Source organism: Protopterus annectens, chromosome 3.part0 (assembly GCF_019279795.1).
Source record: "Protopterus annectens isolate FY-2018-M chromosome 3.part0, PAN1.0, whole genome shotgun sequence".
NCBI classification, from domain to species: Eukaryota; Metazoa; Chordata; order Ceratodontiformes; family Protopteridae; genus Protopterus; species Protopterus annectens.
In genome coordinates this window covers 1959106122-1959125004 of record NC_056731.1, presented here as the reverse complement: position 1 = coordinate 1959125004, position 18883 = coordinate 1959106122, and the positions used below count along the sequence as shown (strand labels likewise).

Genomic DNA, 18883 nt, shown 5'->3' with positions numbered 1-18883 from the left:
TATTCTGTTTTTTAGGAATAAAGGTAAAACCCTTTGAAAACAGTTCACCATGGCTATCTTCCAAGGTTATCCCACTACAGTTGTATATTTTAAGCCCTTTGACCTCACTACATATACTGTTAGTGTCTTTTACCCCTTTGTTATTGTTCACACCCTCATTAATTTCAACAATATTAGTAGTGCTCACTTCAGCAAAATATCCATCATTTTCTGAAATAATATTTTGCACGTCTTTTCTCATCATATCAATTATATACAGTGAGTTGTTGAAAAGATCACTGGAAAAAAAATTCAGTTCACTATCATTTTCATCCATTTGTTTTTCATTGTTAAAATATAACCCACTACTATCATTTTTCAAAGACAGTTCAGTGGTAAGACAATCAGATTGTACACTAAAAGATTCAGTAGTGAAACAGTTAACATTCATACATGAAATATTTAAAAAGTCTCGTTCAACTTGTCTTACTACTGGTGATATGGTGGCGGGTTCCTCCTCCCCCTCGTTTGACCTCCTTCCTGTTGTTGATTCCTTTTGTAATTCTGACCTTTGTTATTGGGTGTCTAGGAACCTTTTTTGTTCTTTAATCTGGCCGATGTCCTTGGCCCATTTTGAAAATCCTGCTCTGCACATTCCACAGGTTCCTGGAAAACATCACTGTCTTCTTCACAATCATTGGATACTGGCTTTTTCATTACTTCGTCTGTTTCCACGAACGATACCATTTGTTGAACGTTGTTTCTCGGTAATGGATATGCCCTCTTCTGCTCATACTCCTCCTGATCACGCTTTAATTTTTTTCTCTTTTCTTTTCTTTATATTAGCTTCATGTTGTTCAATTCATTGGGATATACTCCTGTATATACCCTTGTTACTTTAATAGCTTTTATGTGTAATAATTTCCTTCTGGAGCACTAAAATATCTTCTTTTAGTGCTGACATTGTTCACTGGTTGTCTCTAATCAGTAGTCACATAAAGTCCAAGCCGGTAAGATCAAACAACTCCAGATATTCCTGGTGCAATAAGGAACCATTCTGGATGTTGTTGGGGAATTTGCAAATACAAAGTCCCTTGGCAACTTGTTGTAGTCTAATGCAATCTTCAAAAAACTCATTGTCCATTTGTAGAACCCTGTATTTTTTCAATATTTTTTCTAGTCTGTATGTTTTCTGTTTGAAAGTCACCAATGGGTCTTCGTTTGTGTTTGTTTGTCCTCCATAAAAATTCCCCATTGATACCAGTTCCTTGTTTAACCAAGAAAGGAAATCTCTGTTCACGTTAGATGGAAAACTACCTGTAACCAATCGCTACCCTCTGTTCTCGTCTTGGTTACCAATCATATTTACTCCTCCAATCAACGCCCCCTGAATAGGACATCCCAGCACCATTCCTTTCTTCATTCAAAATAACTCCATTCCTTTTATTAGTGGTATTATTGCCTCTTGTGTTGACCTGGTCCCTGTTGTTGGAACAAGCCCGGTCAACTTTAACATTTATTTGTGTGAGTAAAGCAATTAATTGGATTAAACTCACATCTTCTTCATTGTTTAAACTCACTTCTCTCCCAGTGTTTTCCGTCTCCATTCAAAATCTGCTGCAGGAAAACTTAGGGAAGGAAAAAGCACAAAAAATAAATAAAATAAGTGTCTTGATTTTCCCTACGCAGGTACCTTGTGTTGAAAAGTTCACTAAAGTAGAAACACTCCATATCGTACACTAAATAACAAACAAAAGCCACAAGTTCCTCCTAGGATGAAAATTCAAGACACCAAGCCAATCAATTGTGTTGACGCTTTTATTCCTTTATTCACAAAATGGAACTTCATCAGACAACCCTAGCTTGCTCACTTCCTGTTTTTATATGATTATAATACATAGATACACCAATTAAAATATTGAAAATTAGAAAATTAAAAAATCATTCTTTTCTTTCCTTTTGAATTCACTCGAAAAGAACTTACATTTTGTCATAAAATGTACATACTTAATACAAACAATAAAATACATTAAAATACGAACACTTTTTTGTGTGTGTATGTCATTCCTAAACCTTTTCCTACCTGTACCCCTGCAACCCTATAATTACTTGGATTGATGTACTTAAACTATTTCTGCTCTCAAATTCAGTAAACTACTGATAGATATCCTGTCATTTATCCCAGGGAAACACATTGCATTTAATAAAACCTGCCAATGTGTTTCCCTTTATTCTAAATAATTCCACCAATTTCCCCCTCTTTCTTGTTTCTTCACCTTTTCCAGGACACAGAAAAATAACTTTTTAAAATTCTGACAGTCCTGACTGGGTCTAAAAAGGGCATTCATCCTGTCTTGTTTCTGCATTGCATAAGTGTGTTGGGTTGTCTGATGAAGTTCTGTTTTGTGAATATAGGAATGAAGTGCTAACACAATTCATTGGCTTGGTGTCTTGAATTTTCATCTCAGGAGGAACTTGAGACCTGATACACAGTTGTAACACTTCATAGGTATTGTAGCTAGAGTACACCAGACAATCTAGGCAGTGCAGGTACTACAAACTACAATATTTTATCTCTTTAGTATACTTAGCTAACACATAGCATAGAATTTTCATTGAATTATCCAGTTGTGCTTCTCACCTGGGTTTTGCAAAGTTATTGATGGTGTAGTTATAGATGTAAAATTTAATTTATATGTTCAATTCATAATGCATTTCATGAAAGTCTGCCTGTTTCTCATATCCCTCATTGTTACTATCCTTTCTTTTTTATTTTACTTGTTCTTATATATCTCTCTTTTTGTTTTGCATTTCTGAACAACAGCTGCAATGGCAGGGCCAGCATCTGCACCCTGTCCCCTCTCCCCATACAGAAACACACTGCCTATAACACCTGCACCACCACCACCAAGGGCCAATTCCCAGTGACTTCTTAGGAGAAAGCTGATAGACTTTCCTCCCACTGGCAGCTGGCAGAAGTATTGGGGGAGATGGTGGAGCAGTGTATTGAAGCCTATGTCAATAACCTGGAAAGACTCCTCTTGCAGCTTGCAGAGTCACACATCCTGTCCACTACTGGCAGTACCATCACAGCTAGAACAAAGCTCTTGATTACTTGAACTATTATTCTCTAAACTGTCATATCAATTTTCACAAGTTGAGTTCTACTTATTCTTATGCTGAAGAAACCTAAAATCAGTTTAATTTTAAATATTCAAAAATTAAGCATAAAATATAATATCAAAACAAACAAGCAATATCATGCCACGCCATTTGCAGATTATGTTAAAATTATCATCTAGCAGCTGAATATGCCCAGGTATGAGAAAATTCCTGCAGGGGAACATGCAGTACACATTTGCGAGGTTTAAAAAAATTAGGGCAAGAGGCACAGTCCTTACAATAAAGGAGGGAAAGTGGCTAATATTAAGCAAGCATCTTTTCATCCTTAGAAGGATGGTAACGGTTCAGATACAGTGATGCACCATAGATGAAATTATCTCACTGCTGCAAAACATTTTTCTCTTTGTGAATATTTACGGTAGCTAATATGTTTTTTTTTTTTTTTACATGTTCAACAGGACAGAAAACAGAGTTCAGCACAACAAACTAATGTATTAATTTCTACACTTTACTGCTCTTAGCCAGACTTCTAAAGGTTATTAAATATAAATCTGACAAATTTACCTACAACTATTATTTAAAATATGTTCCATGCCTTATCAACAGTAAAACTTGAGCAAATGCTCATGCTCAGTATTTGAAAGGCTCTGGAAAAAAAAAAGAAAATGCACAGTTTAAAGAGTTTAGATAGGCTAACCTAATAGTCAAAGATTACTCATTGGATGAGGTTTCAGTTCAGTTTTAACTTGTTGATTTGAAACTTGTGAGCAAACTTCACCAGCAAAAATCACTGTTGATTCACATATAGGGCAAGTGGATTTTACAATAGAAAATCACTGTCAGGACTGCTGTTCAATATTGTTGTGCAAACATATAGTCAGTGAATTTAAGTTTGAGGATGCAGGGTCAAAGCCTCCCTCATGGGGTAAGCAGTTGTGCAAGTCCCCCCCCCCCTGCAAAAATGCTTACTTTAATTTCTTTTTGTTGGGTTGACCTGAGAAGCTGAAATTGACAAATTGAGTCCTAATCAAATAGGGACTGATAAAACATACCTGAACTATTTAGGCATGGTATTATTAATACCTACTACATCCGCGGTGGTGCAGTGGTAGCATTGTTGCCTCACAGAAAGAGGTTCTCCCGTTCGATTCTCGGCTGGACTGCGGGGAGTGCCTTCTGTGTGGAGTCTGCATGTTCTCCCCGTGGTTGGGTGGGCATTCGAAAGACATGCGTAAATGGGTGTGCCTTCATTGAAGGTTGAACGTCGAGCTGGCATATCGGTGTTCATGAAAATCTACTGCCAATCATTAGCAGACCTGAGTTCCGCTGTGGCGACCCCTAACCGGGAAAAGCCGAAAGACAACAATATTAATAATACCTACTAGGGTTGGAAGCTTGGTTTAGATTCACTCCTTCCTGTCTTGAATGTTTCATCCCAAGTCATATTATAGTAAAACATATCAAATCTTCTATCTTAGCAGGCATTAATGCAGTAGTCATCCCCAAACTGGCATCAGAAAAATGAAAAGGAAAAAAGAAGTTATGTCTTACCATAACGTTCCATCTGAGTTGTTGATCTTCTTCCAGTCATCACTGATGTGTTCGGTTCCGAGCCCTCGGAACTGAGTCAGGCTAATACCAAGCTCGCGTACACCAAAATCTCTTGAGCTAAGCTGCTACCCACAATGCCCTTCTCCCAGTTACCTCAGATAGAGTTTGCATCTAACATATAGAAGAAAACAGAAAGACAGAGGCCATCTCTGCACAGAAACCCTGAAACCCCACAAGGACCCAGAAGATCCACCAGGAACCTTTGGAGGGGGTCAGTGGGAGGGTGTAATAACTGGAAGAAGATCAACAACTCAGATGGAACGTTATGGTAAGACATAACTTCTTTATCTGAAGTTTTAATCTTCTTCCTATTCATCACTGATGGGACAGAATCCCAAGCTACTTGGAGAACCTGGGTGGCCCTTATGGAAGAACATTCCTGAGAACCATCCCCTCGAGACCAAATCCAATTTGTAATGTTTGATGAAAGTATGAGGTTTAGCCCAAATGGCTGGTGCGCATATGTCATCCATGGAAGCCCTGGAGTGAAAAGCAACTGAAGTTGTGATGGCTCTCGTTGAGTGAGCTTTGATATGAACATGTTGAGATTCATTCGCTAGGGAGTATGAAAAGGTAATACAATCTATGAGCCATTTTGATAAGTAACTTTTGATACAGCACATCCCATTCTTGGACCAGAAAAGGAGATGAAAAGTTGATCCGACTTGCAGAAAGACTTATTCCTGTCTAAGTAGAAACGTAGTTGTCTATGTATGTCCAATGAATGTAGACAGTATTCTCCCTTGTTGGAATAACTTGGAAAAAACACAGGGAATTCAATGGACTGGTTAATAGAGAAGTCAGATGCTACTTCAGGGAGAAAGGATGGATTAGTACGAAGAGATACTCTGTCTTTATGGAAGATTAGATACGGGCTCTTGATGCATAAGGCTTGTAACTCAGATATCCATCTGGCTGATGTGACCGCTACCAAAATCGGAAATTCCCATGACATGAATTTAAGATCACATATTGTAGCAGGCTCAAAAGGGGGTAGAGAGAGAGAGACTGTAGTATCAGAGAGAGATTCCATGTCTCTACAGGTTGCCTGATAGGGGGTCTGCTATGGAAAACTCCCTTGAGAAAAGTCTTGCAAAGGCAGTTGGAGATAAGAAGAATGCCATCTAAGCCATTATGAAAATTGGAGATAGCTGCTAAATGGACTCAAGTAGTAGAAGCTGATGCCCCATCATCAAACAACTCGGAAAGGTACTGAAGTATAGCAGCTGTAGGAGCTGAAAAAGGGTCTAGCATCTGATTATTAGACCAGATAGCGAACCTTTTCCATTTGTCTCTGTAGAGTTTTCTGGTGGATGATTTATGGGAGGCCAGAATAATATCGCGGATAGGTGAGGAGAGGGTTTCCTGCCTGGTGACTAACGGAAGTGGAGAAACCAAGCTGTCAGCTTGAGAGTGGGCAGATTTGGGGGAGCCAACCCTTGTGGGTGAGATATTAGGTCTTGACAAGTGTCCAGGATCCAAGGAGGTTGTAATAGGTGAGGCCGGAGGAAGGGGAACCATACTTGTCGAGGCCAGAAAAGGGCAATGAGGATCACTTTGTATCTCAACCGAATTGCTTTCTTTAGAAATAGGGGTATCAAAGGTATTGGAGGATAAGCATAGAGGAGACCTGCAGGCCAATCGGGAGTCAAAGCATCGCTCAGTGATTCCTCATCTGGGGGAAAGAGGGCAAAGTAGCTGCTGCATTTTTTGTTTGAAGGGGAAGCAAAAAGATCGCAGCAAGGCTGGCCCCAACGGCTGAAAATTTCTGTCATCATGTTCGGGTTGAAAGACCACTCATGTGGATGGAGGATGCATCTGTTCAGCCTGTCTGCAATCACATTGGAGCTCCCTGGGATATGTGTTGATATCCTAAAGCAGTTGGAAGCTATCGCCCAATGCCAAATTCTCATGGCCTCCCAATATAGGGGGTAGGATTTGGTCCCTCCCTGTTTGTTTATGTACCAGACTACAGACATATTGTCTGACTGGATTGCAATAGCTCCTGATGGAAGGAGAGGATAAAGTGCCTGCAACGCTAACAGCACTGCTCTCAACTCCAGGACGTTGATATGCAAGTTGGCCTCCAAGCTGGACTATGTACCTTGGACTGTCTTTCCCTGAAAATGCCCCCCACCCCCCACCCTATCAGGGAAGCATCCGTGGTCACCGTGGAGTTGGGTTGAGGAGTCTGGAAGGGGCTGCACCAAAGATGTTTGTCTGTTCTCATCCACCAAAGAAGATCTTCCTTGCAGGATTTGGTGATGAGGATCTTTGAGTTTAGAGGATGAAGACTGGATACCCACTGGAACAAAAGGAGCCATTGTAACAGTCTCATATGCAATCTTGCCAGAGGAACAATTGGGATGGCTGGCACCATAGACCCCAGAGCCTGCAGAACTTCCCTTGCTGACACCTTCCTTCGACAGAGTATCACTTGTACTTGTAATCTTAACCTCTGAAGTCTGTGAGGTAGGAGAGAGACCTGGCTTGTTTGAATATTGAATACTGCTCCTATAAATTCCAATTGTTGGGTAGGATGAAAATTGGATTTTTCCCAGTGTATTGTGATGCCTAGAAACTCCGCCAGTGCTAGAGTGTAGTGCAGGGCCATGACCAGTAGGCACTTGGTGGGGGCAGAGAGTAGCCAATCATCTAGATATGGAAACATCTGGAATCCCTGAAGTCTGTTACCACTGCTAGGCATTTTGTGAACACTCTGGGGGCCATTGAGAGACTGAATGGCAGGGCTCTGAATTGATAATGATTGGCTCCCAGCTGGAAGCAAAGGAGACTGCTGCAGCGCTTGTCCATTTTGATGTGGTAATACACATCCTGGAGGTCTATCGAGCACATCCACACACCCTCCCGAAGAAATGGGAAAATGGACTGTATCGTGACCATGCGGAATTTGGTTTGAACCACTGACTTGTTTAGTTGGCTGAGATCCAAAATGGGTCTCCAGTCCCTGGTCTTTTTTGGCACCAAAAAAACGGATCCGCATTGGTCTGGGGGGACTTGTTGGATGACTCGGTTTTGACACAGCTTTCTTATCTCTGAAGCTGCCTCTTCCCTTTGACTGGGTGGAACATCAGGAAGGCATTTTGGAGGTTTTGGGTAAGATATTAGAGGGAAGTAATAACTTCTGGAAATTATTCTCTGCACCCACTGATCATAAGTAATAGAGTGCCAGGCAGCTTGGTGCAGAGAAAAATGAGCCCCGACTGCTTCCAGAGGAAAGCAATTGGGCAGTGCTTCAGGAGCGCTGATAAGGTCATCTGGAGGAAGAATCCTTGGAGTCCTGTTTCGGAGACCCCCTCTGCCCCTAAAGGGACATCTTCCACTATTGGAACCCCCTCTGCCTCTGGGGGAATCCTCACCATGTGCACTGCGGAAAGGGTCTTGAGATTTTTTGTGCCATATCTTTCCACTGCTCTGGTTCCTGCAGAAAGAGCGCTGAGGTTTGGAAAAACATAGGCCAACAGCAGACAAGGTTTTTTCCATCTTGCTTGCACCTGGCTAATGTGTCCTTAACTTTGGAACCGAGAAAAGTGGACAGTTCTACAAGGCCATTCAAGAAGGAAGACTTGAAGGAGTCTGCGAGATCACAAATGCGCATCCAGGCATGGCGTCTCATAACTATACTTGCACTCACAGCTCTAGCAGTCCCTTTGGTTGCATGGGATAGCAACCTCATGGACGAGTTGGAGATTGACTCTAGGATAGCAAGCTGAGAAGCAACTTTATCATGTGCCCCATCAGAAATTTGACCTGCGTGGGTTCCAGAGAGTTCAGAAATGAGATCCCTTTGGAGCCTTGTAAAATGTGCCAAATAATTCAGAGACCTGACTGCAAAGGTCGCTGAGGCAAAGGCTCACTTCCCTAATCTGTCCACCACTCCAGACTCTCTGTTGGGTGGGTGGACAGTAGGACTTTCCTCCGCAAGGTCCTTTTTTGTGGTGGCCACCACCACCATAGTGTCTACTGGCAAGCCTCTAGACCAATGGGGCTGTTCCTCTGGTGGGGAAAGTATCTTGCCCGGTCTCCGGGGAATGGCCTCAACGGAATCAGGGTTCTTTCACCCATGCTGCATGATGAGCTGGACTAACTCATCAGCAGGTGGGGTCACCCAAGAAGTAGAGGGCTGAGAGCAGAAAGCCTGCAGGAATACGGACTCCTCCGAGGAAGGATTGAAGGGCTTCCAGTCATCCCTCTGCTTCAATATTTCCAGGATGTCTCCAAGGGAGACATCATCAGGGGGTGACCATGGGGACCCTTCCCCATCACTGTAATCCGTATCCTCAGTGAGGGACTCCTCCAGGTGTTTTCTCTTATATGCCCTCTTCCGAGGGGGTTCTTCAGTGGGAACATCTGAAGAAGACTCGGAAGGGAGATTACCCTGTATAGGGGTTTCCTGAGGCTTGCGCTCTTGGTGTTCTGAGGAGGTGGCCTGTGACATCTGTAGCTCAGAGGGAGCAGAGGGAATGTCTGACGTAGGAGGAGCACTTCCAGAAGCAAGCACCCTCTCCATCACCCAGAAAGCCAGTCTGCCCGAAGAGGAATGGGAGCCCGGAACCGAGGAAGACAATCTTGGAACCTTGTTCACACCCTGCTTTGTACGGCCCGCTCCCGGGGATGGAGCCTCAAGCAAAACCTGGGCGGGTGTCGCCTCTGGATCGAAGACAGAACAGATGAAAAACCTGGAACCATACTGGGAGCCGAGGGTTCCACCCACCCCAAGCATGAGATTGAGGACGGGATGGTTCCAAAGGAACCAAAACCCAAAGGGGGGGCCTCAAAGCCTCAGAGAGAGTCACTGTCGGCACCGGGGAAAGGGTTCCCACCAAGGACGTCAGAACTATGGGCCTCAGAACTGAAGGATCCAAGGGAGGAGAATAAGTGGGAGTCATGGGGGCAACTGACCCAAAACCCAGAGTGGGATGGGTTTTTGGAAAATTTGTAATACCTCTGGCTGTCAACAGCTGATCAAACAGACACACCGCATCCAATTCAGATAGACTCCTGGTGGACCTTACCAACAGTCCGGAGAGGGAGTCATTTCGGTCCAAAAAAGGGTTATAAGCTTGTCTTGAAAATGGGTTCAAAGATGGGGAGTACTTGGTCCGTGGTGTAAGAAAAGTCGGCACCGAAAATTCCAACTTTGAGACAGGCAAAAGGGGCACTATCAGTGCTGAGAAAGGGCTTGGAGCCCAGGGGAATAGCTGGAGTGAAAGTCATTATCAGCTCCGAAGAGATAGTCGGGACCGACTTCGGGGCAGAGAGGGGTGAGGTCAGTGCCGAGGTTACAGAAGGCAATAAGGCTGGAGCTGTTACCACACTTGGAACCATAGAAGTTGATGCTGAAGGCAGCACAGATGTGGAAGTCATAGTAATGTCCATAGAGGCCACTGGAGATGAACTCGGAACCAAAGTGGTCGGAGCCGAGGGAGCGATCTTGTGCTCCATAGAAGACTTCTGGGCCTTATGCTTGTAAGGCTTACCTTATCACCGGCCGTTGAAGAGGGATCAGAATGAGGACATTTCTTGTCCTTCGATGGAAGGGTTGAGACCTCTGACACAGAAAGGGCCTCTGAAAAAGGTGAAGAAAGCAGGCCTTTCAAAATAAGTTTATTTTTCCTTTCATTTAGCATCCACTGACTGAAACTGAGACAAATCTGGCAAGGAGGTTTCACAGACAAGTGGGAAACCCCCAGACAATAGACAATCATCATGTAGGTTGCTGTTGGGGAGTTTGCCATTGCAGGAAGTGCAATGTTTGAACCCCAAAGTCCCTTTTTTTCAGACATATCCGTATACAATCCAACAATCCAAAAGGTTATAGAAAGAGAAGAGAAGAAGAAATACCAATAATGGTATTAAGAATACCACAAGGGTAGAGAAAGGCATTTACCAACGATGGTAAGAGAAAGATACCCGTGGGTAGAGCTAGGTATAGGTAACAAGGTAGAAAAAGTTAGAAGAGAAAAAATTTCCAAAATACAATAAATTTTTAGAAAATACAACACTTAGCTGGAGAGCTAAGTGAAACACTGCTATATGGCTGTGTGGAAAACGAGATCTGAGGTAAATGGGAGAAGGGCATTGTGGGTAGAAGCTTAGCTCGAGAGTTTTTGGTGTACGCGAGCTTGGTATTAGGCCGACTCGTTCCGAGAGCTTGGAACCAAACCCATCAGTGATGAATTGGTAGAAGATTAACAACTTCAGATCACTATTTTATCCAGACTGGAATCTTTAACTACATGTGTACAAGAATGCATCACCAAAAACCTGAAATTTTGTGAAAGAAAACAATGCACATTTATGTGAATCTAACAGCAAAAAGCAATGTATAATATATGTCAAGTTAAGAAAGTAAACTTTGTTTAAGAACTTTTACTAAGAAAAAGAGAAAATCTAACACATTACTTAAAGAATACCACTTTGCGTGCTTTATATAAGGCTAGAAGTATAACTAACCACTGATGTGCAAAAACAATACTTTTACAGATTTGCCTTGAGTGCTCACCTTGCAGAACCTGTTCTCCCTTGTTGGTCTCCTTCTGAAACAGGAAGTTTAACATCTGTATTTGAAGCATTTACCAATTTTGGTACATTAGATTTCTCTGTGATGTCTTCAGCATTTGAATATTGGTCTGTCTGCTTGGTTTTATGATGCTGTAGGAAAATAATTTACTTCATTAGTTCTTCATGACAGAAACTTGAATATTATTCACCTGATAGAACCCATATGTTATATGCAGACAACTCAGAAACAAAGATTTTGATGTCAAAGTCTACTTGATCTCCCTATTTGTGTCCCAAGGAGAAGCCACCTGTTTCGTATGAGACTTCTTATGCAACACCCCTTTCAAAAACATTTTCACATGAGGTTGAAAGATGGCAATCCATGGACATACATGCTGAAATGAACCTTGATTAAGGGGTAACACAAGCCATAGGACAGTAACTCATACAAATACTTAAAAGCAGAGAAAAACTAGATCTGAATAGATGCTGGTTCTTTTCTTGGCACCGGCTAGAAAACCTTTCTTGACTCCATTAATATCTGCTGCACATCCTCAGAAAAAGGTGCCTAAAAGATGTAAAGATTCTATCATACAGGCAGTCAGTTGCAGTTGTTTGGGGGTCAGAATGTATCAGACATATATGGTCCTGTGTGAGTAGATCCAGTTTGTGAGGAACCTTGTGGTAACTGCCCCTGGACTTTTTCAAAAGAAAGGAGAAACACTGATGCCTGGCCAGAATGAAATCACCACAATGATATTTAGGATTCTTCAGAATTACTCTGGATATATATATATATTTAATTTTAACATTTGTTTACCAGGAAAGTCAGACTTGGAACAATGCTCCAGACACGTCTTTGGAATATGGGAGAAAACTGGAGCACCTGGAGGAAACCCAAATGAATGCAGGGAGGACATGCAGACTCTGCACAGAAGGTACCCTGCCAAGAATAAAACAGGAGAACCTTTTGCTGTGAGGTGACAATACAACCGCTGCACCACTGCACTGTCCAAGAAAAAAAAATTGGCAAACAGGTCAGAGGGGACAAATTAACAAAATTGCTGCATGCAGATGATGTGGCATTACAGGTACATTCTGAGCAAGAACCTCAGCAAAGGATAGGATAGAATGCAAAACTGAAGGTAGATAGGATGAAACTGAGTACAGATAAGACAGTTGTAATGGTAGCAAATGGGAGAAATCAGAAGAAGGTCAGAAGTGAGATAGAAGGGAAAATAAGTGGAACATGTTAACAGCTTCAAGTAACTGGGAGGGGTGGTTGAGGAAAAGGGAAGTCAGAATGAGGAGGCAAAGCTAGAATCAGGGGGACTGCAGCCAAATGGCACAGAGTGTCAGGGATAGTGTATGATAAAGAATTCCAAAAAAGCTAAAAAGTAAGTTGTACAAAACAGTGGTGTGACCAGTACTACTGTATGGTGCAGAAATCAAGGCAGAAAAGGCAGAGCAGTTGAGGAAGTTAGAAGTGATGTAGATGAACTGTCTGAGATGTGTGGTAGGATGCACACTGTGGGACAGACAAAGAAATGAGGACATTAGAGCAGAAGCCCAAGTAGCTCTTATTGCAGAGAAGGTCAAAGAGAACAGATCACAGTGGTTTAGGGACATGTGCAGAAAGCAGAAGACAATCTAGTGAAGATTTGGGACAAACGGGAAGAAGGTAAGAAGAAATGAGGGCATCAAAACAAAGACGGATGTATTGTGCGAGACAAGACTTGTGACAGCTAGGCATGAATGCTGAAGAGGGTAGAGTGACACTGAAGCAAGACAGATGGAGACACCTGACATGACACCACAGCCCCATGTAGGAAATGGGAAAAAGGGGTCGATTATGATGATGATTGCACCCCTAAGAGTAGAATCAGTAGTCATGGATTTGGGTATGCATGTAGATCATAACCTGGCTTTTGACCAAAATGAGTCTAAAGTACTAAGGAAACCATTTTATGTTGCTCAATTAAAATGCAAGGGCATGCTATCTATGTCCAAGCAAGTCATCATTCCACAGTATACAGTCCTCACCAGGTCCATAATTGAGTTCAAGCCCTCCTTTGGTATGTATCTGACCAGGCACATGTAACAACTGGAATGTCCATAGAAAATACTCACAAAAAGAATTCAGGACATAAACAGCATGCCCTATGTAGATTTCCTCAAAGCCCTACCTCTGTCCTCTGTTTCCTACAAGACTGTTGAGAAAAGATCTGTGCCTGTCATACAAGTATCCCTGGATCTCATTCTGATGGACCTTTTGCATATCTGGAAAACAAATAGCATCGGAATGACTCAATCTAGGGGCTTTAAAGTTTGCTTGCAGCATAAATCGGACACATTGGTGGGACAGGTATGTGTCTCAGAGAATTCCCCTTCTCTCAAACAGGCTTCCCATCTATGTGAAGCAGATCTCTTCCCCTTAAGAGAAACTTGGACTAGTGGATGGGAAATAGGAAATACACTCAGGGTCTGTCACCTATGTCTCTAATGGACACAGGCAGCCTGCAAATCTTGCCCAAGCTTACATATACCTCTTAAAATAAGTTTTAATGCACATAAACATGCAGGATACAATTGAGATGTTTGGCTAGGCTTATAAAGGCTCCAGTGGTGATAGGTTCATAGGTTCATAAGAGGTTACTGGGCTAGCAGCCTTAGAGCCTTTACAAGCCTAACCACCAATCCCAATTGTCCCAATTTGTTCTTTTTGGGTAGTTCACAACACAAATTTATGAACAGACTGGGTCTGTGATCAACACTTGCTAACCCTGTCCATGAAGCACATGGGTGCCACCCCGGGGGTGAATTTGCTGTCTTGCATCCAATTATCTAGGATATGTTTAAATAGGATCAGTGAGGAGCTCTGTTTTATGTGAATAGGAAGTCTATTCCAGAGAAGCAGCAGTCTCTGAGACACATATCTGTCTCTCCAGCATATTCTGTTAATGTCACATGCTAGGTTGAGATCCCTAGAGTGAGTGACTCTTGTGCCATTTGACTTGTGGATGTGCGGTATTTCCATTAGGGCAGGGTTAAAGATTGCCCTATAGGCCAGGCACAGAAGTCACCTGTCAGCAGCCTATAAGATGCAGAGAAAAGTGACAAGGCTTTCAGACTGTCCATGTAAGTCATGATTTGGAATCCTTGTATTTTCTTAACGAGAAACCCTTGAGGTCCATGAAGATCATGCTTTGGAGTACCTGTATTTTCTTAGTGATAAACCTCTGAGGTCTCTCCAGCTGCTGCAGGTGTCTGGTGAAGTACATGCAAAAGGGTGCATTATACTCTAATAGTGGTCTGATGACAGTTGATTACAGTGGAATTATCAGATCACTTGACTTGGATGTTATACCCTTGCTTATGAGGAGTGCAACATAGAAGGCTTTCCTTACCACTGTAGAAACTTGGTGGTCAAAGATCAGACTGCTTTCAACCTATGTTCACAAGTCTTGCACTACTGGGTTGGAACTCATGGGGATGCTGTCAATATTGTAATTTGTTGGGAATTCTATTTTGCCAAAGGGAATAATAATGCTTTTATTTTTGCATTTAGTTTTAGACTATGTCTTTGGCACCAATCATTTGTTCATGTTAGCCCTTCTTGTAATATGTTGACATTGTTGGGGAACTCAGTGACTGCTCCCAGTTTACAATCATCAGCAAACTTGGTGAGCCAAAGGCAATCTACTCTGCCTGTATGTCTGAGAAATAGATGCCAAATAGTGTGGGGCTCAGCACAGACCCCTGTGGTACTCCACTGGTGACAGGTCTACTGGTTAGTGCAAAGGGTAGAAAAGCATACAGGAACATTTCTGTCCATGGAAAAGAAGAAGCATCTGTCTTCCAGGCCTTCTTGCATAGTATTTTGGAGCACAATCTCACCAACTGATTGCTGACAGTGGAGACAAAAATATTTTTTTGCAGTGTTCCCCACAGTTGGATCAATTCCTGGAAGACCCTTTGATTCAATTTCCATTCATGAGGGCCTGTTTTTGTCCTGCTCAGCTTTGTCTGCTACACAATTTTGCTCTGACAGTATGTAAAATGCCTGTAGTGTGAGATTCTTCTGAAAGGTTATATCTCAGACTACCATGGATAGTCTGCACAAAGGGTAAAATCTGGTTCCCCTTTGCTTGTTTATGTGCCATATCACTTTGATGTTGTCTGCAAACACTTGCGGAGGTCCCTGAGACCATAGATGATTTAGAGAATTGACAGCATTTATACAGTAAGTGCTAACATATTTTTTATGTTTATGCTTTTTTATTCTGTTTTTTTTTGTTCAAAAGACTCTGTACTTTAATCTCTATAGACACTGTTCCCCAAGCAAACTCTGGGGTGTTTGCTGTGACCAACTGTGCTACAGCTGAGAGGGACAATGGCAGACCTGGATTCTGAGAAATTTGGTGTATCCGCCACAAAAATTCTTTCTCACAAAAGCCAAATTTGGAATATAAATTGTCAGGGGCTGTTGATGCTGACATCATACAGATTTCAGGTGCCACTGGATTCTTCTCAGTTTTGCAAGAGGTGTCATGGGCATCATGTATGCTGTAAAACCCCAAATCCTAAGGAATACCCTTGCTGGGACTGTAGAATGAGTGGAAAAACTCAGGAATACACCTAGATACAGATCTACTTTTTCCTCTAAAAGAAAAGCTCTTTGAACTGAAGTCTCCAGAAGATACCCCAGTAAATCAATCCTGTGGAAAGGAGTCACACAAGGCTTTTGTAAGTTCTCCAGGAACTGCAGTATGTATAGGTGACCTCTTAACCAACTGAGAGATTTCTGATACTTTGAAAAAGTCTCTGCAAAGATAAGCAAGTTGTCTAAATAAGGAAAAATGTGAATATCTTACAGTCTGCAGTGAGCTATCTCAGGACCTAGACACTTTGTGTACACCCTTGGAGTAGTGGCTAGTCCAAAGGGTAATGCAGAAAACTGATAATGCGATCCAGACATAACAAAATCTTAAGAAATGTCTGAACTCTAAATGTATAAGAATGGATGACTTTCAGCTTTTAAAACTAAGGACACCAGAAAACTCAAGGGGGGGATAAGGGGTACTAGGCCACGAAGTGAAAATGTTTTGAACCTGAGTACTGTTACAAACAGGTTCACAAAGGAAATCCGGAACTGGTCTCCAGGTGAGTACAGTTGTGCAAGTTGTGCTTATCCACCAAAGTAGATGTTCAATTTCCTCAGTTCTGTAGCTAGCCTTTAGGCTATAGGGATTGTATCCTTCAAAAAGCACTGTCTCTCTCCACACATTCACTCTGACCACTGACTGGCGAGCCTCAAGGAGGGAAATCGTCAATCAGCGTGAATCTTACTTCAGGTATTTCTTGCCCATATAGGTGGGGAGAACAGCCTATCAGTCCTGAACTAGTAAAACATAACAGCAGTATAAATAAAGTAACATACACATAAATATATATAAATATGTGGGTCTACTTCAGAACATCAAAACCCCAGAAGATCGAAGACGACATCGTCGAGACAAAATCAGCAAAAACTCACATCAGCAAAAGACCGGATCAACAAATATCTTCCCAGGGTAAGTAACCATTAACACCAAACATCACGAAAACAAAACAGCACCATCCCTAACCCACCCAGGTGGGGGGGCTAAGCCCACCACACCACCTAATGTGGGAGGCTGCACCCCCACACCCCTCTAACTAAATATACCAACTCCAAGATCACACTACAGTTGGGAAAAGGGCAAAGTTCAGCTTGTTGACCAACAGGTTACTTAACCTGGGAATACATTCGCTAATCTGGTCCTTCACTGAAATGAGTTTTTGCTGATTTCATCTCGACGATGTCCTCTTTGATCTTCTAGGGTTTTGATATTTTCAGGTAGACCCATATATATATATATCGGTCCGCTAATGATTGGCAGTAGATTTTTACTGTGCCGAAGTGCCAGCCCAATGCCCAACCTTCAACGAAGGCATGCCCATTCACACATGTCTTTCAAACGCCACTCGACCGTGGGGAGGACATGCAGACTCCACACAGAAGGCGCTCCAGTAGTACATCTCCAACTGGTGCCAAAAAGGGTTCTATGTTCTGAGAGTCCCCCCATATTGAAAATATTTTCCATTTACTGTGATACAATCTATGCACACACGAGATCTGGGAGGCTTTTAGAATGTGAACTACAGCAGTAGGAAAGGATGTATCCAGTACCAACACTGGAATTCGAGAAACTAGGTGGGTAGTTTCAGGTTGAAAATGTCCAGGTGAGGTTCCCCAAATGGGTGTGGTACAAGATCCAGCAGTGGACTAAGGAACCAAGGGGGCTCCTTCAGGTAAGATTTGAGGGAGGAAAACATATCTGCCTGGGCCAAAATGGGGCTATGACTGTGGCCTTGCACTGAATGGTTTTCTGTATGAACTTGGTCATGAGTGGAATAGGGGAATAGGGATAAAGTAACCCCTGGAGGCCAATGATGAGACACAGTGTCCCTGGGCTGCTGTCCCTGAGGAGGGAGAATGGCACTGCTGCATTTGGTGTTCTGGGGAGTCATAAACAGACTGCAGCAGTGCTTGCCCCAGCAACCAAAAATCTCCTCGGCAATTGATGCATTTAAAGACCACTTGTGAGGCCACAGGAGTTTCCTGCTGAGCCTGTCAGCTGGATCACTGAAACTTCCAGAGATATATGTTGCAGTCAGAAACCAGTGAGATGCCATCCCTCAGTGCCACACTCTCATGATTTCGCAAATGTGGATAGTATCTGGTTCCCCCTTGCTTGCTTATGCACTGTCATATTGTCCATCTGTATGTTTATCAGTCTCAGAGGAAGACAGTCCTATAGCTCCTGCAACACAAGGAGAACTGCCTTCATCTGCAGAACATTTATAGGAAGACAAGCCTCCAACTCTAACCAAAAACCTTGGACCATTCTCCCCTTGCAAAGCCCTACCACCATGACTCAAGACAGGATACACTGGTGGTTACAGATGTTACTGGAGAAGGGACCTGGAAAGGCTTGCCTTCAGATATCAAAGGAGAATGAAGCCACCAGTTTAGATGAGTTCTACATGGCTGAGTTAGCCTGATGGATTGAGACAGGAAATCATACATCTGATACTGTTGTGACAGTGGTAACGATTATAGAATTCTCATATGGTAATGAGCAAACTGCACCATAAGAATTAATGATGCCATGCCATAATGTGATAGAACTCTAGAAGATTTGTACTGCAGCCCTTGGGGAAGCAATTCTATCACATGGACGAGAGATCAGAGTTGTGGGCCATGTCTAAAGGGCATCCCAGAAAGACTAAAATTTGAGTGGGAGTCAGAATTTCCCCAGATTTACCAAAATATCTACGGAAGTACAAAGATGGAGCAGATAATCCCTTCCTTGTAGAAGAGACTCCATGGAAGAGGCAGCTAGGAGCCAATTATCTAGATAAAGGAAAATTCTGAATTTCTGAAGAAGTAGATATGCTGCTATTACCACTACCCATTTGGTGAACACCCTTGTAATTAAAATGAGACTGAAAGGCATGGCTCTGAACTGAAAATGACTTAGTCCTAATCGGAAGTGCAGAAATTTCCTGGACTCCTTTATTTTTATGTAAAAGTAACCATTCTGGAGATCAACAGAGCACA

General features: G+C 42.5%; 1 protein-coding gene across 1 annotated transcript in view; it reads right to left on the bottom strand.

Moving 5' to 3' along the window:
* CCDC13 (coiled-coil domain containing 13) overlaps positions 1-18883 on the bottom strand; it is a 977767-nt gene that overhangs the window by 393925 nt on the left and 564959 nt on the right. The window contains exon 11 of the mRNA XM_044066042.1: positions 11240-11388. Coding sequence (XP_043921977.1) covers positions 11240-11388 — 149 coding nt within the window. The remainder of the gene's footprint in view (positions 1-11239; positions 11389-18883) is intronic.